At 40.4% G+C, this 27,988-nt stretch overlaps 1 protein-coding gene across 3 annotated transcripts in view; it reads left to right on the top strand.

The window, feature by feature from the left end:
* Positions 1-27,772, top strand: part of ZKSCAN8 (zinc finger with KRAB and SCAN domains 8) — a 55,505-nt gene extending 27,733 nt beyond the window's left edge. Inside the window, exons 7-11 of one of the 3 annotated variants that reach the window (XM_081522999.1) lie at positions 453-1,072; positions 4,927-5,068; positions 12,221-12,818; positions 23,786-24,235; positions 24,419-27,772. In XM_081522999.1, the coding sequence (XP_081379125.1) occupies positions 453-1,072; positions 4,927-5,068; positions 12,221-12,818; positions 23,786-24,235; positions 24,419-24,661 (2,053 nt within the window). In that variant the 3' untranslated portion in view covers positions 24,662-27,772. Of the gene's footprint in view, positions 1-260; positions 1,359-1,590; positions 1,716-4,102; positions 5,069-8,088; positions 8,546-12,220; positions 12,819-23,785; positions 24,236-24,418 lie in introns of those variants that run through there. The other 2 variants (XR_014062893.1, XR_014062892.1) reach the window with 2 other exon arrangements.
* The last annotated feature ends 216 nt before the right edge of the window (positions 27,773-27,988 follow it).

Below are 27,988 nucleotides of genomic sequence, written 5' to 3'. Positions count from 1 at the left end.
CTAGGTTTGTGGAACATGTTTGAGAGTCCTAGTTAAGTCTTTATCACATCATATTGCTTTTTTAAGTTGCTCAGTCATATCTGACTCTTCCAAACCCGTGGACTGTAGCCAACCGGGCTCCTCTGTCCATGGAATTCTCCAGGCAAGAATATTGGAGTGGGTAGCCATTCCCTTCTCCAGGGTTCCGGGATCAAACCCAGGTCATATTGCTTTAGCTTCAGGGAATAAATCGCATTTGAAAGGTGTGTTTATTGTTTCAGGAATCAAGGCCAAAGGTATGAACAAGGTGTTAATTCTGAAGGGAAGATTTTTGTAAGGATGGATCCACACCAGAAGGTCCCCAGCACATATAATGGGGATACTTTACAGATTCCTGAGAATGAAAAAGCTTCTTATAACTGGTATGAGGACCAGTTAGAAAATCATGAGGCGAGGTCTGCAGAAGAAAGACGGTATACATGCAGTGAATGTGGAAAGAAGTTTGCTCAGAGCTCAGGCCTTGTTCGACATCAGAGAATCCACACTGGAGAGAAACCCTATGAGTGTGATCACTGTGGAAAAGCCTTCAGTGTACGCTCAACTCTCACTGTGCATGAAAGAATCCACACTGGTGAGAAACCGTATACTTGTAATGAGTGTAAGAAAGCTTTCAGTGTGAGGGCACACTTGATCATACATCAGAGAATCCACAATGGAGAGAAACCCTATGAATGTAATGAATGTGGCAAAGCATTTAGTGTGAGCTCAGACCTCATCAAACATCAGAGAATCCACTCTGGTGAGAAACCTTATGAATGTGATGAGTGTGGGAAGGCCTTCAGTGTGAGTTCAGCCCTTATCAAACATCAGAGAATCCACACAGGAGAAAAGCCATATGAGTGTAAGGAGTGTGGGAAGGCCTTCTATGTGAACTCAGCCCTTATTAATCATCAGAGGATTCATTCTGGAGAAAAGCCCTATAAGTGTGGAGAATGCAGAAAAGCATTCAGCCAAATCTCAACGCTTATTCATCACCAGAGAATCCATACTGGAGAGAAACCATACGAGTGTGATGAGTGTGGAAAAGCATTCCGTGGGAGCTCTAATCTTACTAAACATCAGAAAATACACGCTAAAGGAAAGTGTCATCAGTGACTTACATGGTGAAGATATTACAAAGGCCTTTTTTTTTTTCCTTTCAAGTCAGAATTTGTCACCAGAAGAAGGGTATGACAAAGTTAATGCTTTAGTTGACACTTCAGTTTCTTGGAATATCAGAGAAATGAGAAGTCAATGAAAAATGACTTCACCATCATAATGATCGACTCAGTCTCTAAAATCATACCCACTTCTGAGAATGCAGCTTTACAAATCATAAGGTAAATTATATCATAATGTAGTTTGTTGTGGTTTAGTAAGTGCAAACCTCGGTATTTCCAACATAATTTTTACTTTTTTATATGCAAACGTTTTGTTGTTATTGTTGCTACCAGTATTATAGATGAAACATTAAATTTTGAAATTGGAAGTGATGTTGGTTGGTGGAGACTAACATATCCTCTTTAAATCTGGAAATATTAGAGTCTTTTTTTTTTGGTACTGTCTTGGCAGTGAGACAATCCTCACACCTGTCCTGATTCATCTGACCCTTGCCTGCCGCTGTTCTATGGATAAGAACAAAAAACTGCAGGAGCCAGCACTTTTTTCTTGTTGGGCCTCTGCTAATGCTATTGCAAGTAAGTAAGTAAAGGCTTAACTGTGTTTCATTTTTGCTTGTGTTATAATGCAACACATTCTCACTACTCTAGGATCCAGGCCAGAAGAGTATTTCTGCTTTGAATATGCTATGCTTATGGCAAAAGAAAAACAGAGGTAGGACCACATGATGACTTTTAAAGCATCTACTCAGGAGGAGCATATGTCATTCCCCTTAGGTTTTGTTAGTCAAAGCAAGTCAGCTAACCAAGCTTTTTTCCCCTATCCATATGGTCAAAAAAAAGTAAAGCTTACATAGAGGACAGTGAATAACTAAGGAAAGTAATATAATCTATCATTTAGATAGTGTATCTACCATATTGGCCAATGTTTATGCAATGCTTTCTGTGCCAGGGCTTTCTTTGAGTGCCTTATATGTGTATTTTTCTCAATAAAAAATAATGATATGAGATACATATTACTATACAGTAAGTCCCCTACGTATGAACTTTCATATTGTGAACTTTCAAAGATTCGAACATGCATGACACGTATAGTTGATAGCTCACGGTGAATGGTGTTGGATTCGTGATCTCCGAAGAAGAAAATTTAGCTTCAGGATCAGGGACCAGGCTTGACCACTCAGGGCTCTTGTGTGGCAGTTTTATTACAGTGAAAAAGGACAGAGACAGCTTCTGATGTAGACATCAGAAGCAGGCAGAAAGTGCCCCCTCACTAGTCTTAGCAAGGGAGCTATATACTTTTTCAGTTGTTATTACAGTAAATCAAAAGAATGTCTCAAGATTGTAAAGGTCTAACTAGACCCACTCCCACAATTTACATTTTAAGATTACAGAATTAGTCAGAGAGTTCTCAAGAAGGAGAAGTATGACTCCTCCTCAAGAGCCCCAGACCCCTTTCTCCTCCTCGGGGACCCCGGACTTCTTATCAACCTACCTAAGAATTGACTTTCTCCCAGTCATATAAGTTAGTTCACCTGTCTGATGTACATTGTCATGTATGTGCATCCTCTACAAGTGGTTATGCTTTTGTGTACTTTACAGTACTGTATAGAGTACAGTAGTATAGTATCTTTATTTCAAGCCCAAGATGTCCAGAAGCAAGCATAAAAGCAGCAGTGATGTAACTGTTGCTGTACTGTACTTTTCAAGATACTGTACTGTAATATTAAAATGTTTTATTTGTTGTGTTTGTTTTTTATGTATTTGTGTGGAAGGTATTATAAACCTATTACAGTACAGTACTATATAGCCGACTGTTAGTCGGATACCTAGGCTAACTTTGTTGGACTTAAGAACAAACTGGACTTACAAACATCCTCTTAGAATGGAACTCGTTTGTATGTAGGGGACTTAACTGTACTCCCATTTTACAGCTAAAGAAATTGAGAAACAGACATTAAGTAATTTGCCCAAGGTCGTGCAGCTAGAAATGGTAGAACAAGGAATTGAAACCAGAAGTTCAACTTGACCATCTTTTCTCTTAACCACTGTGCTACACTATGAAAATTTAATCTGAAGGTTGTTTACGTACTACAGTGGGCCTTAAAAGGTTGGGAAGGTCCCCTGGAGAAGGAAATGGCAACCCACTCCAGTATTCTTTCCTGGAGAATTCCATGGCCAGCAAAGCCTGGCAGGCTACAGTTCACGGGGTTCCAAAGAGTCGGACACAACTGAGCGACTAACACACTGTGCTGCTAAAAACTTTAAAGGTGCGATTTAAGTCTTCTTCAGTCTCAATCTGTCTTTACCTCTAAGAGGTAAAGTAATCCATTTAGGATTACTTAGGCTAATCCACCTGGCTGGGTCTCAGTTTTACATCCTTAAAAATAAGGAGAGAGGCCAGGTATTCTCTGATATCCCCTACAGCTTTGAGATTTTTATAATCTCTCCAAATAGATTGTAAAATGCTTTGTTATGTGATGACTTCTTTTTTAATCTACTACTTTATGTATTGTTATGTCCACAAGAGCTCTTGAATAAATGAGTCTCTGCACCAGTTCCTCCTTTCTGCTTTACATTAGTGATAAGACTAATAATGAGTAGTTTGCATTTATCTAATCTGTTCCAAGTACTTTTTCAGGCTCCTTAGGGTAAATTATTTCATTTAAAAGTTTAGATGCTATATTTAGAATAAAAGCAAAGCTGAAAAAGGGAAGTTGCTCTAAACATCCCTTTTGAGATCTTAGAGCACAGTAAAATAAACCCAAGAAACAGAAGGAAGAAAATACTGAAAAGCTGCAATTAAAGGAAAAGCAAGTGTATTTTCTTACTTAGAACTTAAGCACAGAAAGAGTTTTGTTTTATGTGACTTCTCTCCTAGGCTACTCTGATATATGTCACATTTGACACCTTTTTTCTGCCTCTGGGGAAAAGGTGCTAACATTATGATCAACCTGTTCTTTCAGATGGTAACTCCTGGCCTTAAACAAGGAGTCTGTTTCAAAGCAGAATTTTCCAGAAGTCTAACACACAGGGAGATGTTCAGAAGATCAAATGGAAACATCATCAGGGGCTCCACATTGGACCAGTTCATAGGCTTCTGAATAATTTACCCAACTGAGGGAGGAGCCCCATTTGGACACACAATTTACTTTGCCTTCAAACCAGGGAGAATAGCACTCAGATAAAAAAGCCTAAGAACACCTGGGAGAACTTACCCTGAAGTTCAGTCCCTTGTAGCTCAGCTGGTAAAGAATCTGCCCGCAATGCGGGAAACTGGGGTTCAATCCCTGGGTTGGGATGGTCCCCTGGAGAAGGGAAAGGCTACTGACTCCAGTATTCTGGCCTGGAGAATTCCACGGGGTCAATGGGGTCGCAAAGAGTCAGACACAACTGAACGACTTTAGCTTCACTCAGTCTTATCAATGCTCTGGGTGTGGGAAATTCTCCATTCAGCTTGTGTAGAGTTTCCAACTTCAACTGTAATAAAAGTAGCAGCCACTCATTGTAAAGGGAGTGGAAGTTAGTCATTCAAAAATACCCCCTCCCTAATAAAATGAACCCCGGCACCCCAGCAGCCCTGACCAAGCACCAGTATGTCCAAAGTTAAAGAAAGCCCTGTAGATCCTCAACTTGGAATGAACTTCGTATAATCCAAGTCTCATTAAACAACAGAGAAGCCATCCTGGGAAGAGTCTCATGAGAATAAAGAATGTGGCAATACCTTCAGACACTAAAATGTTCTTGTCAGACAACAGAGAACCTTTAGGGATATCTTCAGTGTCAGAAGCCTTCTGTATGAGCTTAAATCTCATCAAACATAAGCAAATTCATTTTGGACAGGAGCCTTATTTGTGTCATGAGTGTGACAAAGCCTTTAAGTTCTGTGATAGCCTTGCTAAACATCAGAGAATCCACACTGAAGAGAAAATGTACCTGTATAAAGAGTATATGGATTCATTGTGTTTCAAGTCTGGTCACTCACCAAAGAACCCACAGTGGAGAACACCATTATAAATGTAGTGAGTGGGGGAATGCCTTCATTTGGAAGCCAGTATTTATTACCAGAAAACCCATAAATATTAAAATGTGAGAAGACCTTCACTCAAAAACTCAATCTTATACACTGGAAAATCCACACTGGAACAAAATCCTATGTATATCATACATACATTCTTTTGTATGGCTATGTATATAACTCAATCATTGTGCTGTACACCTGAAACTAAACATGGCATTGTAAATCAACTATAATAAAATAGGTTTTTTAAAAAACAAACTGGAGGACTTTCCTCGTGGTCAATGGTTACAATGGTTAGGATTCCACCATTCCAACACAGTGGGCATGGATTTGATCTCTGGTCCAGTAACTAAGGTCCCACATGCCATGCAGTGCAGCCGAAAAGAAAAAATATACTGGCATCTGAAATATACAAAGAACTCCTAAAACTCAACAATAAAACAATTCAGTTTTTTAAATGGGCAAAAGATCTGAACAAACACCTCACCAGAGAAGATATACAAATAGCAAATAATCATGAATAGATGCTCCAAATCATATGTCATTAGGAAATTGCAAGTTAAGATACCACCACACACCTATTAGAATAGCTAAAGTGCTAAACAGTGACAACTCCAAATGCTGATGATGTGGAGCAACGAATTCTCATATATTCCTGGTGGGAATCCAAAAGTGGTACAGTCACTTCAGAAAACAGTTCAGCAGTGTCTTACAAAAATAAACATACTCTTACTCAGCAGTTTTCACTCCTTGGTATTTACCCCAATAAATCGAAAACATGTCCACAAAAGAACCTGCACAAGGATGTTCATAGAAGCTTTCTTTATAATTGTTAAAACTTGGAAGCAAGCAAGATTTCCTTTAGTAGTTGAGTGAATTAACAAACTGGTACATCCAGATAATAGAATATTCAGCAGTAAAAAGAAATGAACTAGCATGCCATGAAAATCCGTGGAGAGAGACTTCCTTCCCTGGTAGTTCAGTGGTAAGACTCTGTGTTCCCAGTGCAAGGGGCCTGGGTTTGATCCCTGGTCAGGGAACTAAATCCCACATATTGCATGGTGTAGCCAGAAAAAAAAGAAAACACATGGGAAAATGTTATATGCTTTTTGCTAAGTGAAGGGACCAGTCTGAAAAGGCTACAAACTGATTCCAACTATTAATACATGACATTGTAGAACAGGCAAAAGTATGGAGACAGTAGGAAGGTCAGGGGCTGTGGGGCTTGGAGTGTGGGAAAGATAAATGTGTGGAGCATAGGGAGTTTTTAGGGCAGCGAAACTGTTTAGTATAGTACTTGTAATAGTTGATGCATGTTGTATATTTTCCAAAACCTGTAGAATGGACTACACAGTTTATATTAAACATAATATTAGCTATGGACTTCAGTTAATAATACTTTATCAATATTGGCTCACTAACTGTAACAAAGATACCTCACTAACGCAAGATGTTAATTATAATAGGGTTTGTATGTAGCCAGGAATGGGGTTTGGAGGGGACATGGGAAGCTTTTTCTATAAACCTAAAAGTACTCTTTAAAGACTATAACTTTTTTAAAGCTATTTTTCAGCGAAAAGACATAACGGAATAAAAGGGAAGTGGGAACCAGTATCTGGTGTTCCTATAACAGCTCATACCCAGAATGTAAAAAGAACTTTTCACTCATCAATAATAAGTACACTACAAAAAAGGCTTGTAGCTAACTGCAGCAGCAACGTTGTGGGTGATTTGACCTTTTTGGATCGGCTCGGATTTCTTCATGAGCCAGTGGGAGAGAGACGGGAGTAAAAATCCAAACTGCCAGAGAGAAGTGCTGCGCCCACCCTGGCCGTACCAGGAGAAGGTAGCAAACCCCGCAGTCAAGATCATAGAGAGAACCATGCCTCCGGATTCCTAGGCGGGCACCGGAAGCGGCCTCATGGTCCCGGGCGCCTTTTGCTCTGTGGTTCTGGGTTCCTGGTTGGTCCGGCGGGATGGTGATTACAGTTTTCTCTTACCTACTTGCCAGGTCTAGTCTCCGGGGAGCGCCAGCCATCCCCAGAGCTGCGGGTGAGCGGTCGTACTTCTCCCCAGCCAAGCTGCAGAATTTCCAATCTGTGTTGTCCCGAGGGGCAGAAGTGGGACGGGGAGGGCTCTCTGCAGCGTGGGTGTCCTGTTCTCCCCCCAACAAGTGCACACGGTGTTTGGCAATGAGCTTCAGTGACGACTTGTCTCTATCGTTAGATTTGGATTTGTCGCTTTTTTTTTTTTTTTTTTTTACTTTATAGTATAGCACAAACGACTCAGATTTTGCTTGCTGATTCTCATTATTTCATACACTATGGGTGCTGGGGGTGTCTCATCCGACGGAGAGGTACTTATTGCTTTACTCCCTGAATGAAGACTATAACCGGTTTGTGGAACTTTAGTGCTTTACTCTTCTGTATAAGTAGCTTGATTCCTTTAAAGATGATAAAGGTTTTACCGGAAAAATAACTTTGACTCTGCTCATGTGCTTTGACTATACAGGAGTGTCCCCAAATCCATCCGGTCCTGCTGAAGCAGTTCTAGGAAGGGATGGTAGGTTATGAATATGCATGGAAGAAAGCCTTGGCAAATGGACTGTGGTGATCCCATAGCCTCTGGGTCATGTGTCTTTCTTCCTGTAATGTAGTTTTTATAAACTAAAGTATTTAAATTCTAAGAATGTGGCCTTATTTCCCACAATAGGAGTTCTGATACTAATATTTATGTCGCATTTTGTACATCAGCAGCAAAGTGCCCTTTCTCAATAATTGTTATCTGTTTTTGTGGGTCTCAGGAATATTGTCTTATAATATTCCACTACTCAGGAACATCACCTTGGCAGTGAGTCTGCATTACTAATAACATAGGTTCTTGACTGCTCTGGTTATTTTGCTGTTTTAATAGTGGGTTCTCCTCCCACAGGAGTGCTCTGCTTCTAAGGTTCTGCCTGATTCCTGGGATGTAAGCCAAGTGAATCCTATCCTGAGCCACTGCAGTCTAAGATGTCCACCAAGTTGAGAGAGGATGCAGTCTTGATGCCTGTGGTCCACACTCTAGAGGAGCAGGAGGGTCTGAGAATAGTGAAGTTGGAGGAAGAGGAGAACCATGCTTGGGAGCAGAAGCCTGGACAACTAGGGAATGTGCACACTTATCAGGAGCTTCTCCGTCAGCGCTTCAGACAATTCCGCTATCAAGAGGCCCCTGGACCTCGAGAGGCGCTGAGACGGCTCCGGGAGCTCTGCCAAAAGTGGCTGCAGCCTGAGAGGCACAGCAAGGAGCAGATCCTGGAGCTGCTGGTGTTGGAGCAGCTCCTGAGCATCCTGCCAGAGGTGGTTCAGGCCAGGGTATGGGAGTATCATCCAAGGAGTGGAGAGGAAGTGGTGACTGTGCTGGAAAATCTGGAGACAGAACTTGAAGACAAAGGACAACAGGTGGGAAAAGGGTAATCCATTGTTCATTTGTGAGCTCACCAGGGGTCTACCAGGAAAGATAGGGGCCATGAGTAAGCAAGAGGAGAGGGATTTATGACCATTATTTTCTGGGCTGAAGCATTATCTTTCTGTTTTCCCTTTAATACTCTACTGATTAAGACACTAGTTTCTTCATTCTTCTTTCTATACCTGTAGGAAATGTATTTTTAATCAAATTCTGAGGTTTAATTAGCTATTGCCATCTTTCTGATCCTTTCATAAAACCAGCTCTACTGGTATGTCCTTAGGTCCAAGCCAGTGCACGTTACAAACAAGAAGTGCTATGGAAGGAAGTGAGACCTGCAAACCTTACAAATGAATCACTGCTCGTCCAGCTAAAGTGTGATCCTTGGGAGCACTTTCCTCTGCAAGAGAATGGTAAGCTTTACAGCATGAATCTTGGTGATCTTTTAGAAGCACTGAGCATAGCATCTGCTAAAAGTAGTATTTCTGGTGGAAAAAAGAAAAAAAAAGTTGTATCTAGAAATAGCAGAATAAATTTAACACCAAAAGCTTATTTACAAAGTGAGCATATCTAAAGTTGATTTCACTTTGAATTGGGCTATGTGGTATTTTTTAACTGGGCTGTTATGGTGGTTTACAATTCTAACTGTGAATCCAAATCATTATGGAACTGTTTAAGAAATACGGATGCCCAGATCTACCATAGATTTACCACAATGGGTCCTAGTATTATATGTTTTAATTAGCTATTATCATAGGACAATAGTGGTAGTTTATATTTTAAAAAGTCAAGTGCTGTAGAAAGATATAAAATGAAAATAAAAGTTCCATTCCCAAGAATTAACAACTGTGGACCTTTCATATACAATCCAACCAATCCAAAGCCCAGTCCCCCAACCATCTCCTTTATCAAGCTTTCACACACCAATCTTATCAGAAGAGTTATTTTATTCTTTTCAGTGTTTAGTTTTCTGTTGCATACATGTATTGTAATTAATTTAATGGTCTCCTACTGATGTACATTTAGACTTTTTCCCAGTATTTTTGTTATTTTAAACATTGATCAGTGGATGTCTTTATGTAAAAATCTTTTGGCCATTGTGTGAAAATATTGAAGGAAAAATATTTCTATAAATGCAGTGAGAAATTAACAGTCACTAGATTAAAATAGGCTATTTATTACATAGGCAACAAAATTATAGTGATTACCTCGGGAAAGTAAAAGGACACAAGGTGATGGAGAAGGAATTGGGATTTGGGCTTTTTACTTTTATGCCTTTTATACTGTTGAAATTTTTACCTTGAGTATCTATTCTTTTTGTAATAAAAATAAAGCACTGTCTTTAGATTCAAATTAACTTGGGTTCCAGGCCAGGCTAGTCATGTAATCAGTTCAATTCAGTTCAGTCACTCAGTCGTGTTCGACTCTTTGTGAACCACAGCACGCCAGGCCTCCCTGTCCATCACCAACTCCCTGAGTCCACCCAAACCCATGTCCATCGAGTCAGTGATACCATTCAACCATCTCATCCTCTGTCATCCCCTTCTCTTCCTGCCCTCAATCTTTCTCAGCATCAGGGTCTTTTCAAATGAGTCAGCTTTTTGCATCAGGTGGCCAGCCAAAGTATTGGAGTTTCAGATTCAGCATCAGTCCTTCCAATGAACACCCAATGATCGAATGATCTCTTTTAGGATGGACTGGTTGGATCTCCTTGCAGTCCAAGGGACTCTCAAGAGTCTTCTCCAACACCACAGTTCAAAAGCATCAATTCTTCGGCGCTCAGCTTTCTTTGTAGTCCAACTCTCACATCCACACATGACCACTGGAAAAACCATAGCCTTGACTAGATGGACCTTTGTTGGCAAAGTAATGTCTCTGCTTTTTAATATGCTGTCTAGGTTGGTCATAACTTTCCTTCCAAGGAGTAAGCGTCTTTTAATTTCATGGCTACAATCACCATCTGCAGTGATTTTGGAACCCAGAAAAATAAAGTCAGCCACCATTTCCACTGTTTCCCCATCTATCTACCGTGAAGTGATGGGACTGGATGCCATGATCTTAGTTTTCTGAATGTTGAGCTTTAAGCCAACATTTTCACTCTTCTCTTTCACTTTCATCAGGAGACTCTTTAGTTCTTCACTTTCTGCCATAAGGGTGGTGTCATCTGCATATCTGAGGTTACTGATATTTCTCCCGTCAAACTTGATTCCAGCTTGTGCTTCCTCCAGCCCAGTGTTTCTCATGATGTACTCTGCATATAAGTTAAATAAGCAGGGTGACAATATACATCCTTGACGTACTTCTTTTCCTATTTGGAACCAGTCTGTTGTTCCATGTCCAGTCCTAACTGTTGCTTCCTGACCTGTGTACAGGTTTCTCAAGAGGCAGGTCAGGTGGTCTGGTATTCCCATCTCTTGAAGAATTTTCCACAGTTTATTGTGATTCACACAGTCAAAGGCTTTGGCACAGTCAATAAAGCAGAAATAGATGTTTTTCTGGTACTCTCTTGCTTTTTCGATGATCCATCGGATATTGGCAATTTGATCTCTGGTTCCTCTGCCTTTTCTAAAACCAGCTTGAACATCTGGATCACATCACAGACCAGTTATTTAATTTCTGTGTTTCAGTTTCTGTTTCTATTACCTAGCTTATTGTATTGCTGTGAGCATCACCACAAGCTGACTGATCACTTGGTGTTTTAGCTATCTATTTCCATGTAACAAACCACTCCAGAACTTAGTGGCTAAAAGGAACAACCATTATGTTAACTCTTACAATTCTGTGGATTGATTGGGATTAACAAAGTGGTTCTGCTGCTGTACATGATATCAAATGAAGCTGTAGGTATTGAGGACTTGCCTAGACTGTGATGCTCAAGATACTTCACTCACATCTCATAGCTTATCAGGAGATGGCTAGAAAACTGCGCTTAGCAAGATTCTGAGATGGATGGGCCTCAGGTTATCTCATTCTGTCAGTCTCCATGTATCTCTTTAGTGGAGTAACTAGACTTCTTAACATGGTAACTGAGGGATCTCAAAAGCATCTTTTAAAAGTCTTAGTCCTTGAACTGATATATGATCACTTTCACCATATTCTGTTGGATAAAGCAAGTCACAGGCCAGCCTAGATCCTGTGTGGGGAGGGGTTGGACTACACAAGGGATGAATACAAGAGGGTATGTTCATTAGGGACCCTTTGAAGACTCTTGGGAAATTTGTATTTCATTCCTGCCATTCTGAGTTTTTAGATCTGGACTGAGGCCCAAAAGCCTTTTATTTATTTATTTTTATTCTCTAAGACTCATAAGTACAGTAAGTGTCAAACCCTTAGGATGATAGTTCTTGATTATTTAGCACAATCCTTGCTGTTAGTAAGCATTTAGTAATGTTAACAATTATTATTACTAATCTTACTTCCAAACCCTTATGTGGGATATGCAGCTCTTAAATAATCGACTTGCTCTTTCAGCAGGTGAGGCCAGGAATACAACTGGTGAATTTGCCCCAAAGCAGATTTCTGCAGAAAGGAATTCATTGGATGCTTTCCAGGATCCAAAGTGTGGAGAAACTTTTCAATGTAGAAGTAAATCAGAACACCAAAAGGTCAACCCCACAAGAGTAAAACGACACAAATGTAAGGAATGTGGAAAGGCCTTTGCTCAGAGCTCAGGGCTTGTTCGACACTGGAGAATTCACACTGGAGAGAAACCTTATAAATGCAATCAGTGTGGAAAAGCCGTCAGTTATAAATCAGCCCTTCTTTCACACCAGGAAATTCATAATAAAATAAAACGCTATCGGTGTAATGAATGTGGGAAAGCCTTCAGTCAAAACACAGGCCTGGTTCTTCATCAGAGGATCCATACTGGAAAGAGACCTTATGGGTGTAAAGAGTGCGGAAAATGCTTTAGTCAAAGTTCACACCTTATTGGACATCTGAGGATCCACACTGGAGAGAAACCCTTCAAATGTAATGAGTGTGAGCGGGCCTTCACTCAGAGGTCAGGCCTCATGGAACATCAGAGAAGTCACACTGGAGAAAAACCCTACATGTGTAAGGAATGTGGGAAAGCTTTCCGAGGGAGCACCAGCCTTACTCAGCACCTGAGGATCCACACTGGGGAGAAGCCCTACCAGTGTGAGGAGTGTGGCCGAGCCTTCATTCAGAGGTCAAGCCTTGTTCGTCATCAGAGGATCCACAGAGGGCAGAAGTCTGTGTCTATATCCTAATCGTAAGAAAGCCTTTAATCAGGCCTTACTGAACACTTTAGAAAGCTATGCTGAATACAGACCTAATCATTTTGTAATAAATTGAAGAAATTGGGGATGTGGTGTCTCCATTATCATTGTTATTCTAGGTAGTCAAACTAGAAGACATTTTGGTATCATTCAGCAGATTGAAAGAAGCTGGTAGCTTGTCACTGGAGCAGACCACGTTTTGGGCTGAGTCTTTTATGGATGCTGCTATTTCTTTCTCCCATTCTTTTGATCCTTCTCCTTTGTGGTCCTTCAGCACTTTTGTTCCTTGAAGTCACTCTCATCACATACCCTGAGTATCCTGATGACACAGATTTTGAACGGAGGACCACTGAGACTGTTAAGTGTGCATACTGTGCAAAGGAGAACTTTAGCAGGATGAGTGAGGAAAATGACATTGTTTTTAAAGTTACCTAAATGAGGGGTAAGCTAAGTACTTATTTAACTAGTTATGTTAAGTTTAAAACCAACTACTCAATGACATAGCTTGCTGTTTTGTTTGCCTCCTCTTCACCCTATTGGTGAGAGAGGAAGTCCCACCCTAAGATTCTGGGGATGGCCAAACACATGACACCTGACTCTGGACAGATGGGATTGACAAGAGTTTATTAGTCATGTGTTCTCACAGCCTAGGGGAGGAGGGCCACTTAGGAGCAGAATAAACAAACCGGAGCTTTGGGCTACAGGCTTCATAGTAATAAGATGAGGTGATGCCTGGTTTCCTTGGGAGAATGTGATTGGCTTGTTTGAATAATTTCATGGAGAGGCAAGGAGGTGAAACCCAGTAGGTTGATGACCAAGTAGAGTGTAGCTAGTCCAGCTGATGGGGAACTAGCCAAGTGGGGTCACTTGCTGCTGGGTGGGAGGCATATACAGCAAGAGTGGAAGAATTGATGGTTAGGCTTTTGGTCCCTCTGAGGCTCAAAAAGAGCTAGGTGGCTCAGTGGGAAAGAATCCACTTGCCAATGCAGGAAATGCAGGTTTGATCTCTATGTTGGGAAGATCTGGAGGAGAAAATGGCAACCCACTCCAGTATACTTGCCTGGAAAATCCTATGGACAGAGGAGCCCGGTGGGCTACAGGCCGTGGGTCACAAAGAGTCAGACACGACTGAGTACACACGCATGAGGCTCAAAGATGTCAAGGCAGCATATGAAGTTTTAGGCCTTGCGGCTCACTTTGTCAACTTAGAAAAAAGGCATAGTATTTAGGAAAGAGTTAAAATGTGTATCTGTGCCCTCAAATCCTACTCTTTATTGATATGTCCTCTTCCCCCCACCCCTTTCTTTCTGAATTCCAGTGATACCCACTCCTCCAGTTACCTCTAGGAAAAAAATCTCAGAAATACCTTTGACCATCCAGCATGCCAGTTGGACTTGATCCCATATTCGTAGTAGGATTGAAGAGACATCAGGTAGCAGAGTATCTTTAATGCTTTTCCTACATCTTTATGACTTTATGCTAAAAGCCAGTAGTTATCTCAAGCTCAGCTCCATCACTGTACCTCACACATAATCATCTGGATGTTTATGTCCTCACTATGCTTTAGTTTATCTTTGCAACCTTTGGAATGGGCAGTCTAAAAAACATTGGTATTGTCTTCTACTTTGAATGAAATATACTTTCCACTATTGGGAGGACTTGAGAAACTGGAAAGTTTAAAAGGTAGAAAGTGTATAAAAGTGGGGTATTTCACTATATTCATATTTTTATGACAGTATAAATAAATAACCACCCAAGAAAAACTCTGGAGGTGCTAGTTGTTCATTCTTACTGCCATCATACCACTTCTACTTTATTCTGCCTTGTTTCACGGCTCAGGTAGGAAATACCTGAGAGCTATGAAATTTTTCATAAGCTGAAATGGCATAAAGCAGAGGGAGTTACCTTAGGACACATCTTGCCAACAGATGCACAGAATCGAGGTAAAGCACAGACACAGTTCAAAGCTATAGTGGCGTGATACTGAGTATAGTTCCCAGAGAAGGAGCCAGAGGCATCACTCTTGCTGCTTGAGGTGCATGATGCCTTTCTATAAGGATGGCAGCAATGCAAATGCTCAACGTTGTTTTCACTTTTCACCTTTTTTGGTAAAATCCTCTTCAGCTTTATTTAGCAAAAGCAGATACTAATGTAGGTCTTTATTTGTAAAGGCAAAGTGGCATAATGCAGATTTTCAAAAGGCAGGGGATAGATGTATTTCTTGATTTACTTTAAATACAAATACTAAAAACATACTTTTAAGTATCAATAATTTGACCTTTATGGCCTTCCTAACCTTAGAGTTAGGGATGTGTTTACAAAAGATGTGTTATAACACATCTCTCCACAGTGACTTGGCTAGTACACATTTCTGAAGATACTGTGTTTAAAGAATGGTTATTGCCTACAAATGTGTCATGCATGTCTGACTCTTTGCGACCCCATGAACTGCAGCACGCCAGGCCTCCTTGTCCATCACCAACTCCCAGAGTCCACCCAAACCCATGTCCATTGAGTCAGTGATGCCATTCAACTATCTCATTCTCTGTCATCCCCTTCTCTTCCTGCCCTCAATCTTTCTCAGCATCAGGGTCTTTTCAAATGAGCCAGCTCTTTGCATCAGGTGGCCAGCCAAAGTACTGGAGTTTCAGCTTCAGCATCAGTCCTTCCAATGAACACCCAGGACTGATCTCCTTTAGGATGGACTGGTTGGATCTCCTTGTAGTCCAAGGGACTCTCAAGAGTCTTCTCCAGCACCACAGTTCAAAAGCATCAATTCTTCGGTGCTCAGCTTTCTTCACCTTCCAACTCTCATATCCATACATGACTACTGGAAAAACCATAGCCTTGACTAGACAGACCTTTGTTGGCAAAGTAATGTCTCTGCTTTTTAATATGCTGTCTAGGTTGGTCATAACTTTCCTTCCAAGGAGTAAGCATCTTTTAATTTCATGGCTGCAATCATCATCTGCAGTGATTTTGGAGCCCCAAAAAATAAAAGTCAGCCACTGTTTCCCCATCTATTTGCCATGAAGTGATGAGACCGGATGCCATGATCTTAGTTTTCTGAATGTTGAGCTTTAAGCCAACATTTTCACTCTCCTCTTTCACTTTCATCAAGAGGCTCTTTAGTTCTTCTTCACTTGCTGCCATAAGGGTGGTGTCATCTGCATATCTGAGGTTATTGATATTTCTCCCGTCAATCTTGATTCCAGCTTGTGCTTCCTCCAGCCCAGTGTTTCTCATGATGTCCTCTGCATATAAGTTAAATAAGCAGGGTGACAATATACATCCTTGACGTACTTCTTTTCCTATTTGGAACCAGTCTGTTGTTCCATGTCCAGTCCTAACTGTTGCTTCCTGACCTGTGTACAGGTTTCTCAAGAGGCAGGTCAGGTGGTCTGGTATTCCCATCTCTTGAAGAATTTTCCACAGTTTATTGTGATTCACACAGTCAAAGGCTTTGGCATAGTCAATAAAGCAGAAATAGACGTTTTTCTGGAACTCTTGCTTTTTTGATGATCCATCGGATATTGGCAATTTGATCTTTGGTCCCTCTGCCTTTTCTAAAACCAGCTTGAACATCTGGAAGTTCACAGTTCACATATTGCTGAAGCGTGGCTTGGAGAACTTTGAGCATTACTTTACTAGCATGTGAGATGAGTACAATTGTGCAGTAGTTTGAGCATTCTTTGGCATTGCCTTTCTTTGGGATTGGAATGAAAACTGACCTTTTCTAGTCCTGTGGCCACTGCTGAATTTTCCAAATTTGCTGACATATTGAGTGCAGCACTTTCACAGCATCATCTTTGAGGATTTGAAATAGCTCAACTGGAATTCCATCACCTCCACTAGCTTTGTTCATAGTGATGCTTCCTAAGGCCCACTTGACTTCACATTCCAGGATGTCTGGCTCTAGGTGAGTGTGAGTGATCATACCATCATGATTATCTAGGTTGTGAGGATCTTTTTTTGTACAGTTCTTCTGTGTATTCTTGCCACCTCTTCTTAATATCTTCTGCTTCTGTTAGGTCCATACTATTTCTGTCCTTTATTAAGCCCATCTTTGCATGAAATGTTCCCTTGGTATCTCTAATTTTCTTGACGAGATCGCTAGTCTTTCCCATTCTATTGTTTTCCTCTATTTCTTTGCATTGATCCCTGAGGAAGGCTTTATCTCTCCTTGCTATTCTTTGGAACTCTGCATTCAGATGGGTATATCTTTCCTTTTCTCCTTTGCTTTTCGCTTCTCTTCACAGCTATTTGTAAGGCCTCCTCAGACAGCCATTTTGCTTTTTTGCATTTCTTTTTCAGACAGTTGGGAAGATACTAATTCCAAAATATGCAGGGCAGGCTGGCAGGGAACACAGGCAAGATTCCTATGTTACAGTTTTAAGGCAAAATTCCCTCTTGAGGGTATCTCAGTTTTGTCTCAAGGCCTTCAGCTGATTGGATGAGGCCCACCCATTATGGAGGGTAATATCCTTTGCTCAAAGTCAACAGCTTGATGATGGGAAGTCCCAGAGCAGACCTTTGATAGCCTTTATGCAGACTGTGCCCTGCTGGTCATCACCCCCATCCAGATGGCCTCTGGCCAACTGCTGTTTGCCAGCCTCCTAGTTCAATTCACAAACCTCTTTTCCATTTCTTGCCCCAGGATGGTTTCCCCTACTCCTGAACTTCCCACTGCCTTCTGAAATTTCCGTTGCCTTCTGGCCCAAACTCTTTACCACATCTGAACTTATTCCTCTACCATCTCTATTTTCTGTGTTTCTTCCTGGTTTCAGCATATTCACGAGGTCCTAAAGGATAGCTATCATGTTCGTTCCTTAGAGGGAAGGCGCAGTTCCCTCTTAGAGGGAAGTCCTGTTCTGGGCACAGGACAGAGAAGATGAAAACACCCAGGGAAAAGGCAGAGGGGAGACAAACTGGTAGCGATGCCTACTGCCAACGGCCTACATCCCTGGAACGCCCTTAACAGAAGAGGGCAATCATTTTTTTCTATGTCGTCACCAAGCACTCCTCCCATACATTTTCAGTTAAGAAACGTATCCTGTCAGGTTCACAAGAGTGAGTGTCTGAAACATTTTTTTTTTAACTCTCAGAGATGCAGAAATTGAATTTAGTGTTATCCGTCAACGCCTTTAGTCCTGAACCACTAGCAACGAACACGTAGTGTCCTAGCACTGCAAGCTAACCGGGAGACGCCGGCAGCCGGGCGCGTCTGAGTGTCCCGTTCCGGGAGCCGAGTTCCAGCGCTCCTGTCTGATGAGTCTCCTGAGGCCTCCCTCCGCCTTGTTCTCGGGTTCAACCCTGTGAGACCCCAGACTTGCTGGGCCGCATGGAACAGCCAACACCGGCCCTGGTTCCAGCCCAGGGACACCCGGTGCCCGGAGAGGCTGGCAGCAGGCATCTGACTGAGAGGCTTTGGGAAGGCTGGCCCCAAGCTCCTCAGACAGGACCCTGTCCCGGGTTTGGGGGTCCCCTTTTTGGCAACCGTGCTTCCCACGCTTTGATAAAACCAGGGCCACCACTACTGTGTGAACGAAGCGGAATTTCGCTCTCCGTTTTGCAAGATTAGCACGAAAACGTCAGTAATTTTCTGGCTGTGGTTCGTAACTTGTCCTTTCCCACAGGTTGGATCATCTGTACTCAAATGTGGAAAAACTGTGCCAAGTGATCAGAAACTTTTGTTTTAGGCTGGGGCCACATCCACGTACTTAACGCCGGATTTTGGAGAAATGTTCCATTAGGTGCAAGTCTTCATTCCACCCTACCGCCGGCAATTACATATTTTTACTTATCTCCTTCACCTATTATACACTTTTCATATTGGTTGTGTTTATTTACTGTTCCAACTAGAATGGACATTCTGCTAATGCGTTTCAAACACCTGGAACAGTTTCTGTGCAAGGTAGGCTTCTAAAAAATATTTGTGAATTTAGTGAATTAATAAAATTAGTTATCTTGGTTACAAGTCGTCTTCTTTCTTGTGTGGGTTCTTTGAAGTATTTGCTACATATCCCTTTATCACTTAATTCTTATTCCCCAGGGTGCTCTCAGAAGCCTCCAGTTGAAACTCCAGGCATGATGGCTGTGGACACAAGAAAGTCTGCTGGTCAGCTGTTCCAAGCCCCATCGGGTCAGCAGGGCCCTATGATGGTGACAGTGAAGCTGGAGGAAGACCACCCCAGGAATCAGGGTCTCAGCCTTCCAGAGAACCAACCTCCTGCCCGGGAGATCTTCAGGCAGCAGTTTAGACACTTCTGCTACCAGGATTCCCCTGGACCCCGGCTGGCCCTGAGTTGGCTCCAGGAGCTCTGCCATCAGTGGCTCAGACCACAGACACACACCAAAGAGGAGATCCTGGACCTGCTGGTGCTGGAGCACTTCCTGTCCACCCTGCCCCAGGAGCTCCAGGTCCCGGTTCAGGAGCATCATCCAAAGAGTGGGGAAGAGACAGTGACCATGCTGGAGAATCTGGAAAAAAAGAGAAATGTACATATAGGAAGAGATAAGTCTGATGTGGTTGTGGGGAACTGGGAGCAAAACTTTCTCAAGTGTGGAGGCTCTGAGAACAGTGGGAAAACCTAGCATTCAGCAGGGAACTGAGCTTCTTCCTAAGCCAGTGCTGTAAGGAGGGGAAGGGTGGGAAACAGGAGATTCAGGGATTGAGTAAAGATGCTGAAGGCATTCTGTAAGTATCATGCTGTGTACTCTACTGGTCATTTCAACATTCACAGCAACAAAGAACTAGGTGGTATCACACATGGAAACTAAGTTCAGAGAAGTTATGTAACTTAGCAGAGGAGATGTAGCCAATAAATGAAGTGATAGAAACAGGGTTTGATCAGACCTTCTGATCAAAAGGTAAGCATCACTTACCTTTCTGGCTACCTTTTAGCACCCTAAGGCCCTGGTTTCTCTTCTAGTTTCTCCAGGGATGTTTCTTGGAGACTCCTCTCTGAGGTTTAGTTCCTGTTAAATTAAGGCCTAAAGAGTGCCACTTGTCTCTAGGTTTCAGCTTGTGCTCTGGAACAGAAGATACTTTTGCAGACAATGACCCTTCAAACACTAGATGAAGAATCTTCATATACCCGAGTTCAGCCCCCAGCAGTCCAGGTCAAGGGTGAAAGACCTGAGCCCCGACCATCAGAGGAAACAGGTGAGGCAAGAATTTCTCTAGGGAATTTGGAGTGAAATGAAGTCCCTCGTTGGTTTTTTTTGTGAAGTATGACATGTTAATTCCTTGTGATGAGAGTTGTTAAAGGATATGACAAAGCTGACATTTTAGATAATAATGATTAAAAGGTGATAAGTTATCTCAGAACAGCCTCTGTAGTGTGTTAATTTTAAATATCCGTAGTTGAATTTTCCGCAGATCGTCTGTAGCAGATGTTACTTTCAAGTATTTTGATGCTTACATCCTTTAGTAGACTCTGATAGGACATTAACATTGTAAAACTATATTGACTTTTTTGAAAGTTACCTCTTATTATTACCAGAGAAGTATATGTGCATTGTAGAAAGTTAGAAAATACAGAGTTGCAATATAAGAAAACAAGTACAATATTTTATCATCCAGAGATTACAGTGACTTTTTATTTTATATTTGAATTCTTTTATGCGCACGTATGTGTATACGCACATTACTTTCACTAAAAGAGATCATTTATATGTGCTATTTTGTAATCTATTTTGTTCAGTTAATAATCTTCCCTTTTCCCTGGCAATACATTTTAATGTTATCTAAACTCCATGCAAATTCAAATTGGTCCATTTTTTCGAAAATGTCTTTAAAGCTGATTTGTGCAAACCAGGATAGAATCCATGGCTGTGTGAGACATCTGGTTATTGTGCCTTTTAATTCTCTTTTACTTTAGAACAGTTTCCCTTTCCCATTTTCCCTCTCATGGCCCAGATATTTTCATGACTCTGGGCAAGTTTCTTACTCTGTGAAGCTTTCTGGTTGCTTCCTCATTGAATCATTTATTTTGCTGCCCATTTATGCTGTATTTCCATAAACTGGAAAAAAGATTGAAAGACATAGCAATATGATCCCTCCATTGGACAGCTAATTTTTCCCCTTTATAACTGTGTGGTGTCACTTTGGCAGTGTGTGATTGGCTAGTTTCCCAGCAGCAAAATACAAAATGTTTGAGAATTCTTCTATGGGTCAATCATTTTATTAAGTGTTGCAGAATGATTTTGTAACTCTTTCATTCCTTCTATGTTATTAACTGTTAGTCTTCTTTATAGTGAAGAAATCATCAAATCGTCTGATCACTTCGTGTTAGACAATCAAGATTGATGCTTAGTTTCCCCCCGTATTTACCAATTTTCAAATTCAAGGAATGGTTTAATAGGCACCTCAAATGGCAACATGGGATTTTAGGACTTTCTTTGTGTTACTATCATTATGGGCTTAGTGATTTTCATTGAGTCAGTGTGTTTCAATCTACCACAGTTATTACTTGTTTTAAAGCTCAGATTGGTACATCTTTGCCTAGTTTGGATGTCTTCTACCCTATTCCTAACTCTTTTTGCCATGACCCTATGACTTTTGAATCCTTGCTTTCTGAACAAAATTAATTATTCCATGCTCACCTTATACTTTCCCTAGACCCAGATTTGGTATCAACCCTTTCTGAAGGAGCTTTAATTCTTCTTAATGGAGAAGGCTATTGAAGTACAAAATCTGGATGCTGGGAGTGTTCTTTTTCCCACGGGTAACAATACTTCTAGCACATTTTATGGGTGGACCTAGATGTTCTTTTTTTTTTTTTTCTAAAAATTATGAGTTCATATTGGTGTATTCAGTTTTGTTTTACCACTACAATGTTCCATTATTTTTCTATATCATATTTTGTCTCTGCATTTACTTTTGTTAATTCCTTCCTTATGTTCTCCCTTGTTTTTAAAATCTATTTATTTTAGATTGTAGTAGTTTGTATCAGAAGTGTTCCCAGGAAGCGTAAGCAGGGGGAATGAGACAGAAGAGAGAAAAGCCAATGAAGTGTTCCTAAATGAGCAGGTTCTCTTGGTTAATTAGTTGTCCTTTTTATTTTTTAATTTTTGAGCTGGATCAATCTGTCTATCTATTACTAATATAAATATTTGATGCTACAAATATTTTATTGAACACTGGTTTTGATGAATCCCAAATGTTTTGAAATGTAGCATTTTAGTTATTTTCTAGAAAATCTAAAATGTATTTTGCCTTTGAACCAACAATTGAAAGTTTAAAATTTTCAGATGGAAGGGCTTATTTTCTAATTTTGTTACTAATTCTAGATTTATTGTTATCAGAGAATATTTGTGTTGTTTACACCTTTTGGAGTTTATTATGGTTTTCCTATGATCCACAAAATAGTTTTCATCTATTTTCCAGATACAGAACTTGATATACATGTTTATCCATAGATTTAACAATCTTCTAAATCTTCTGAAGGTTTATTTTTTTGTCGATTTGATGGTTTTTTCTAGACAGAGAAGGAATGATTAAAGTCTGTTATTTGTTTTGTCTCTTTATCTCGTCTATAATTTCTGCTCTAGAAAATTTGTTTCTTTGTTGTTTTCTATGTAATTATTCATATCTGTTCTATGATCACTATAAATTGTAATATTTATTGTTATAAAGTATTTTTCTTTGTCTCATTTCATGCTCTTGGCTTGAATCTCACTTTTTTTCTGAAATTAAGATCATGATGCCTTTCTTTTTATTTGCATTTGCTCAATTTTCTCCTGCTCATCCTTTATTCATAACTTTATTAAATCATTTTATCTTAGATGTGTCTCTTGTATATTTAGTGTAGTTGAATTTTTCTCTGCTCAATTAATGAGCACAAAGTTAGCAATTAAACCACACACATTTATTATCTCATAGTTTCTGTGGGTCAAGAGTCTGGGTATGTGGCTTAGCTGGGTCCTCCACTTCTGGATCTCTTACAGGGTTGCAGCCAAAGATAGGTTCTCACCTGAGTTGTGACTGAGGAAGGATCCACTTCCAACCTCACACGGATGTTGGTAGGACTCAGTTCTTTGTCAGTCACAGAGACAGAGGGTCTTACTTCCTTCCTGGTTACTGACCAGAACCCACCTTCAGTTCTTTGCCACATGGGCTTCTGTATATGGTGGCATTCTTAAAGCCAGCAAACCAGGAAGGAAGGGTGTCAATAGAGAAAGTCTTATGGTAGGTGGAAATTACAGTCTTAGGTAATCATAGAAGTGACATCCTATCAATTTTACCATACTCTATTGGTAAATCAGCCATGCTTTATTCTTTCTCACTCCCACACCTGTATTACCCCCATTCCTTTTACTTGGCTCACCTGTTTCTCTGAATCCCTGACACTAAATAAAGAAAAGATAGAAAGTGCTCTGTTAAATCTGAAATAAACATTAACCCTCCTAGCTCTCTGTCTGTTAAATCATTTTTGAGTTGCCTTTTCTCCTCAGATTGTGTGGTGTGTTGTTTCAGATGGTGAGATGAGGACCGAGAACTTGACATTAGAAGTGAAACAGGAATCTTGTGAAGAAACAGAATGGTGTAGGGAGGGGTCTGACGGACATCATGAAACTATGTGTCAGCGTGCCATACAGAGAGGACACAATGAGCCTAGCGAAAGTTTGGAAATGCAGAATGGGGATGCCACAGGTGAGAGAATCCATGAATGTGATGAATGTAAGAGATGAGAGGCCTTCATATGCACAGGAGGATCCACAATGGGAAGAAACCATACTCAAGTACAGAATGTGGGCTTCACAGCAAGGAAAAGCCTGATCAGTGTAAAGAGTGTGGCAAAGACTTCAGTCAGAAAGCAGGCCTCTCTCAACATCTCAAAATCCACGCTGTAGAAAAGCCTCATCAGTGTAATAAATGTGGCAGATGTTTTAGTCAAAGATCAGTTCTTTCAAAACATCAAAGTCTCCACACTAAAAAGAAACCTTTTGAATGTACATACTGTGGGAAAACCTTCTGCCATAGTACAGATCTCACCAAGCACAAACAATTGCACAACAAAGAGAAGCCTTATGAATGTAACGAATGTGGGAAAACTTTCAGGCAGCGTTCAAATCTTACTGAGCATCAGCAAATTCACAGTAAAGAAAAACTTTATGAATGTAAAGTATGTGGAAAAGCCTTCACTCAGTATGCAGGACTTAACCAGCACCAGAGAATCCACACTGGAGAGAAACCTTTTGAATGTCCTGTATGTGGACGAGCTTTTAGCCGAAGCTCAGAACTTAAAATACATCACAGAATTCACTCAGGGGAAAAACCTTATGAATGTGCTGAATGTGGAAAAACCTTTAGAGTGAACTCAACCCTAATCATACATCAGAGAAGTCACACTGGGGAGAAGCCCTACAAATGTGATGAGTGTGGTGAAGCCTTCAGTCAACACTTAGGCCTTAACAAACACAAGTTAGGAGGAAAGCACGGAAACCCTCCTAAACCAAGAAAATATACATGTGATGAGTGTGGAAAGACCTTCACACAGTTAACTGGCCTGAGAAACCACAAAAGAACCCATATTGGGGATAAGACCTACCAATGTCCTGAGTGTGGCAAGGCCTTTACAAGGGGAGAGCATCTTATTGAACATCAGGGGATTCACAACAGGGAGAAGCCTTATCAATGTAAAGAGTGTGGCAAAGCCTTCAGTCAGAAGACAGGTCTTAGTCATCATCTCAAAATCCACATAGGAGAGAAACCTTTTGAATGTTCTGAATGTGGGCAAGACTTCAGCTGTAAATCAAATCTCAATAAACATCAGAGAGTCCACTCTGAGGAAAAATCCTATACATATAAATAGTATGGGAAGGCCTATTAGGCAGAGAGCATTGCTAATCCAACATCAGAGAGGCCACTTCCTGCTAAGCCCCAGCAGTGAATGAGGTAAAGCCTAGAAGCTCAGCTCTGATTAGGCACCAGAGAATCCACTAAAATGACTCCTTGCCAAGATGTCTGGTGACAACTTCAAGTAGAATTCACAGTTTTTTTGAATTGAGATGAAATGTTTCTTAAACTTCATTACTTAAAGAATGTCAGAGATACTGCGTTGAAAAGTTGTTTAAAGGTCATAAATGCTGGAAAACTTGAGAATTTGGGAAAATAAACATCAACAAATTTACCTGTAATTACCTTTGTTAAATGCAATGAAGTGTCAGTTAATACAATGAAAAGGTAAACAAGGGCTTCAAAAACAAATTTTTTTTGTACTGAATTCACGAGTTTTTATGTTTTGCTTTTTGAAATCATTTCGATTTCTGAGTAGCCTTAGCGTGAAGAGTCGGACGTGGCTGAGCGGCTTCACTTTCACTTTTCACTTTCATGCATTGGAAAAGGAAATGGCAACCCACTCCAGTGTTCTTGCCTGGAGAATCCCAGGGTCGGCAGAGCCTGGTGGGCTGCCGTCTATGGGATCACACAGAGTCAGACACGACTGAAGCGACTTAGCTGCAGCAGCAGCCTAATGCTGAAATTGCTTTTCACGGTACCAGTTGAGGTCACTGGAACATCCAAGAGCTTGGAATGTGTGAAATCAGTTGTCTGTTTCTCTCCACCTTGTCTTCCTAACCAAGCCTCTGACCAGAATTGGGTGGCCTGCAGACCCTTCCCGATCCTGACCTCTCCCCCGCACCATCATCCCCCGAACTAGCATTTCCTGGTGAAAAACGATGTGTTACATTCTAAGTGATATGGAGGGCATAGAGGTTTGGGCCCATAATACATCAAAATCTAGTGTGGCCACCATGGCTAAAGCCCAGAGCACACATTTTTGATTGTGAACACAGCTCCTTCAGCTCAAACAGAGGACAAACGAGAAGAGGAGAAAGTAAGCCTTTCATTCCAGCATTTTCCGTCTCCTACATATTACATTAACACAACTGAAACCTCCTTCAGCTTCAGCACTGCCTATCTCCCTCAGTCAATGTAGTGAGAGACTTTGCTGAAGCTGGTAGTAGCTTTCAAGCACTGGAAGAGTATTTCCTGTTTTGTGACTGCATTTGACTTCTGTTGGATTTTACATTTATAGGGCAATAGAATTCCCTGTCAATAGCAAGAAAATCTGGCCCAGCCATGGTAAAAATATTGGTGTATTTAAGTCCCTCTTAGGCTACCTAGTCTGCTGATTTGTCATTCTGTCACTTTTCCGCTCTACTGCCTTTGATCCTCTGAAAATAAGACTCTCAAAACTTTCCTGTTCACGGAGAATGTTTCGCCTTGTCTCTTTTTGTAGTTACCACCTCTCACTTTCGAGGTGAATAAAACTATCATTTCTCTTTTAGGCCAATGATATTTAACTATCTTCAGGCTCCAGCCTATCCATATATATAGTGTTTTCTTAAATGGCAAATATGGAGCATTAAAAGTTATTAAATGTTGTGTCAGTCCTTGAAGCCCAAGTCAAGTGTGACTCACTAGTCCCAACACTTTTTTGAGATGTAACTGGCACATTAATTTCAGATCTACAGCAAAACAATTCAATATTTGTATATATTATGAAATAATAACCACAAAAATGTCTAGTCAATCTCCATCAACACAGATAACAAAATTTTCTTCTTTTAATGAGAACAGTTAAGGTCAACCCTCTTAGCAACTTTAAAGTATACAATACAGTATTAACTATAGTCACCATGTTGTATATTACATCCCAATGACTTTATTTTATAACTGGAAGATTGTACCTTTGACCCCCTTCACCCATTTCACCCCTACCTTCTCCCCCAACTCTGGCAACCACCTACCTGTTCTCTGTGAATTTTATTTTTTTCCTGTTGTTTTAGATTGCATGTATAAGTGAGATCATATGGTATTTGTCTTTCTCTGACTTACTTCACTCAGCATAATGTCCTCAAGTTGTTGCAAATGGCAAGATTTCCTTTTTCTTGGATGAACTGTATACACACCCACATTTTCTTTATCCATTTATGTATCGATGGGCACTTAGGTTACTTTCATGTGTTGGTTATTGTAAGTAATGCTGTAGTGAACAGGGGGGTACAGGTATCTTTTTGAGTTAGTGTTTTTGTTCATTTGGGTAAAAACCAAGGAGTAGAATTGCTGGATCATGTTGATGAGTCTCCATACTGTTTTGCATAGTGGCAGTACCTATTTACATTCCCACCAGCAGTGTACAAGCACTCTCTTTTCACCACATCCTCACCAACATTTATTTCTTGCCTTTTGGTAATTGCCACCCAAACAGGTTTGAGGTGATATCATTGTGGTTTTAATTTGCATTTTCCTAATGATTGGTGATATAGAGCACCTTTTCATGTTACCTATCAGCCATCTGTATGTCTTCTTTGCAAAAATGTCTATTCAGATCCTCTGTCCTTTTTTTTTAATGTTTTTTTTTCTATCAACTTGTATAAGTTCTTTATACTTTTGAATACTAACTCCCCCATCAGCCATGTGGTTTTGCAAATATTTTCTCACATTTTCTATGTTGGTTGCCTTTTCATTTTGTTGATGGTTTTATTTGCTGAGCAGAAGCTTTTTTAATGTAATGTGGTCTGACTTTTTTTTTTTTTTTTGCATTTTTCATCACCAAGACCAATATCAAGTAGATTACCCCTCATGTTTTCTTCTAGAAGTTTTATGTTCTCCTCTAGAAGTTTTATGTTTCAGGTCTTACGTTCAACTCTTTAATCCATTTTGACTTAATTTTTGTGTATGGTGTAAGATAGTGGCCCAGTTTCATTCTTTTGCTTGTGTTCCAGTTTCCTTAATGCTGTTTATTGAAAGGACTGTCCTTTCCTCATTGTATATTCTTGGTTCCTTTGTTGTAAATAAATTGACCATATATGCATGGATTTATTTTTGGACTCTGTCCCATTGATCTGTATGTCTGTTATATGCAAATAACATACTGTTTTGATTATTACGGTTTTGTAATATAGTTTAAAATCAGAAAGTGTGATGCTTCCAGCCTCATTCTTCTTTCTCAACATCACTTTGGCTATTTGGGGTTTATTTTGGTTCCATATGAATTTTAAGATTGTTTTTCTATTTCTGTGAAAAATATTATTGGAATTTTGGTAAGGATTGCATTCAATCTCCAGATTGCTTTTTTTTTAAGTAATTTTATCCTTATTATTTATTTATTTTAGTTTATTTTATTTGACTGCAC

The sequence above is a fragment of the Giraffa tippelskirchi genome, chromosome 8 (assembly GCF_054371585.1).
Source record: "Giraffa tippelskirchi isolate mGirTip1 chromosome 8, T2T-mGirTip1v1.2.pri, whole genome shotgun sequence".
Lineage (NCBI taxonomy): Eukaryota > Metazoa > Chordata > Mammalia > Artiodactyla > Giraffidae > Giraffa > Giraffa tippelskirchi.
This window is presented reverse-complemented; position numbering and strand designations above follow the sequence as displayed.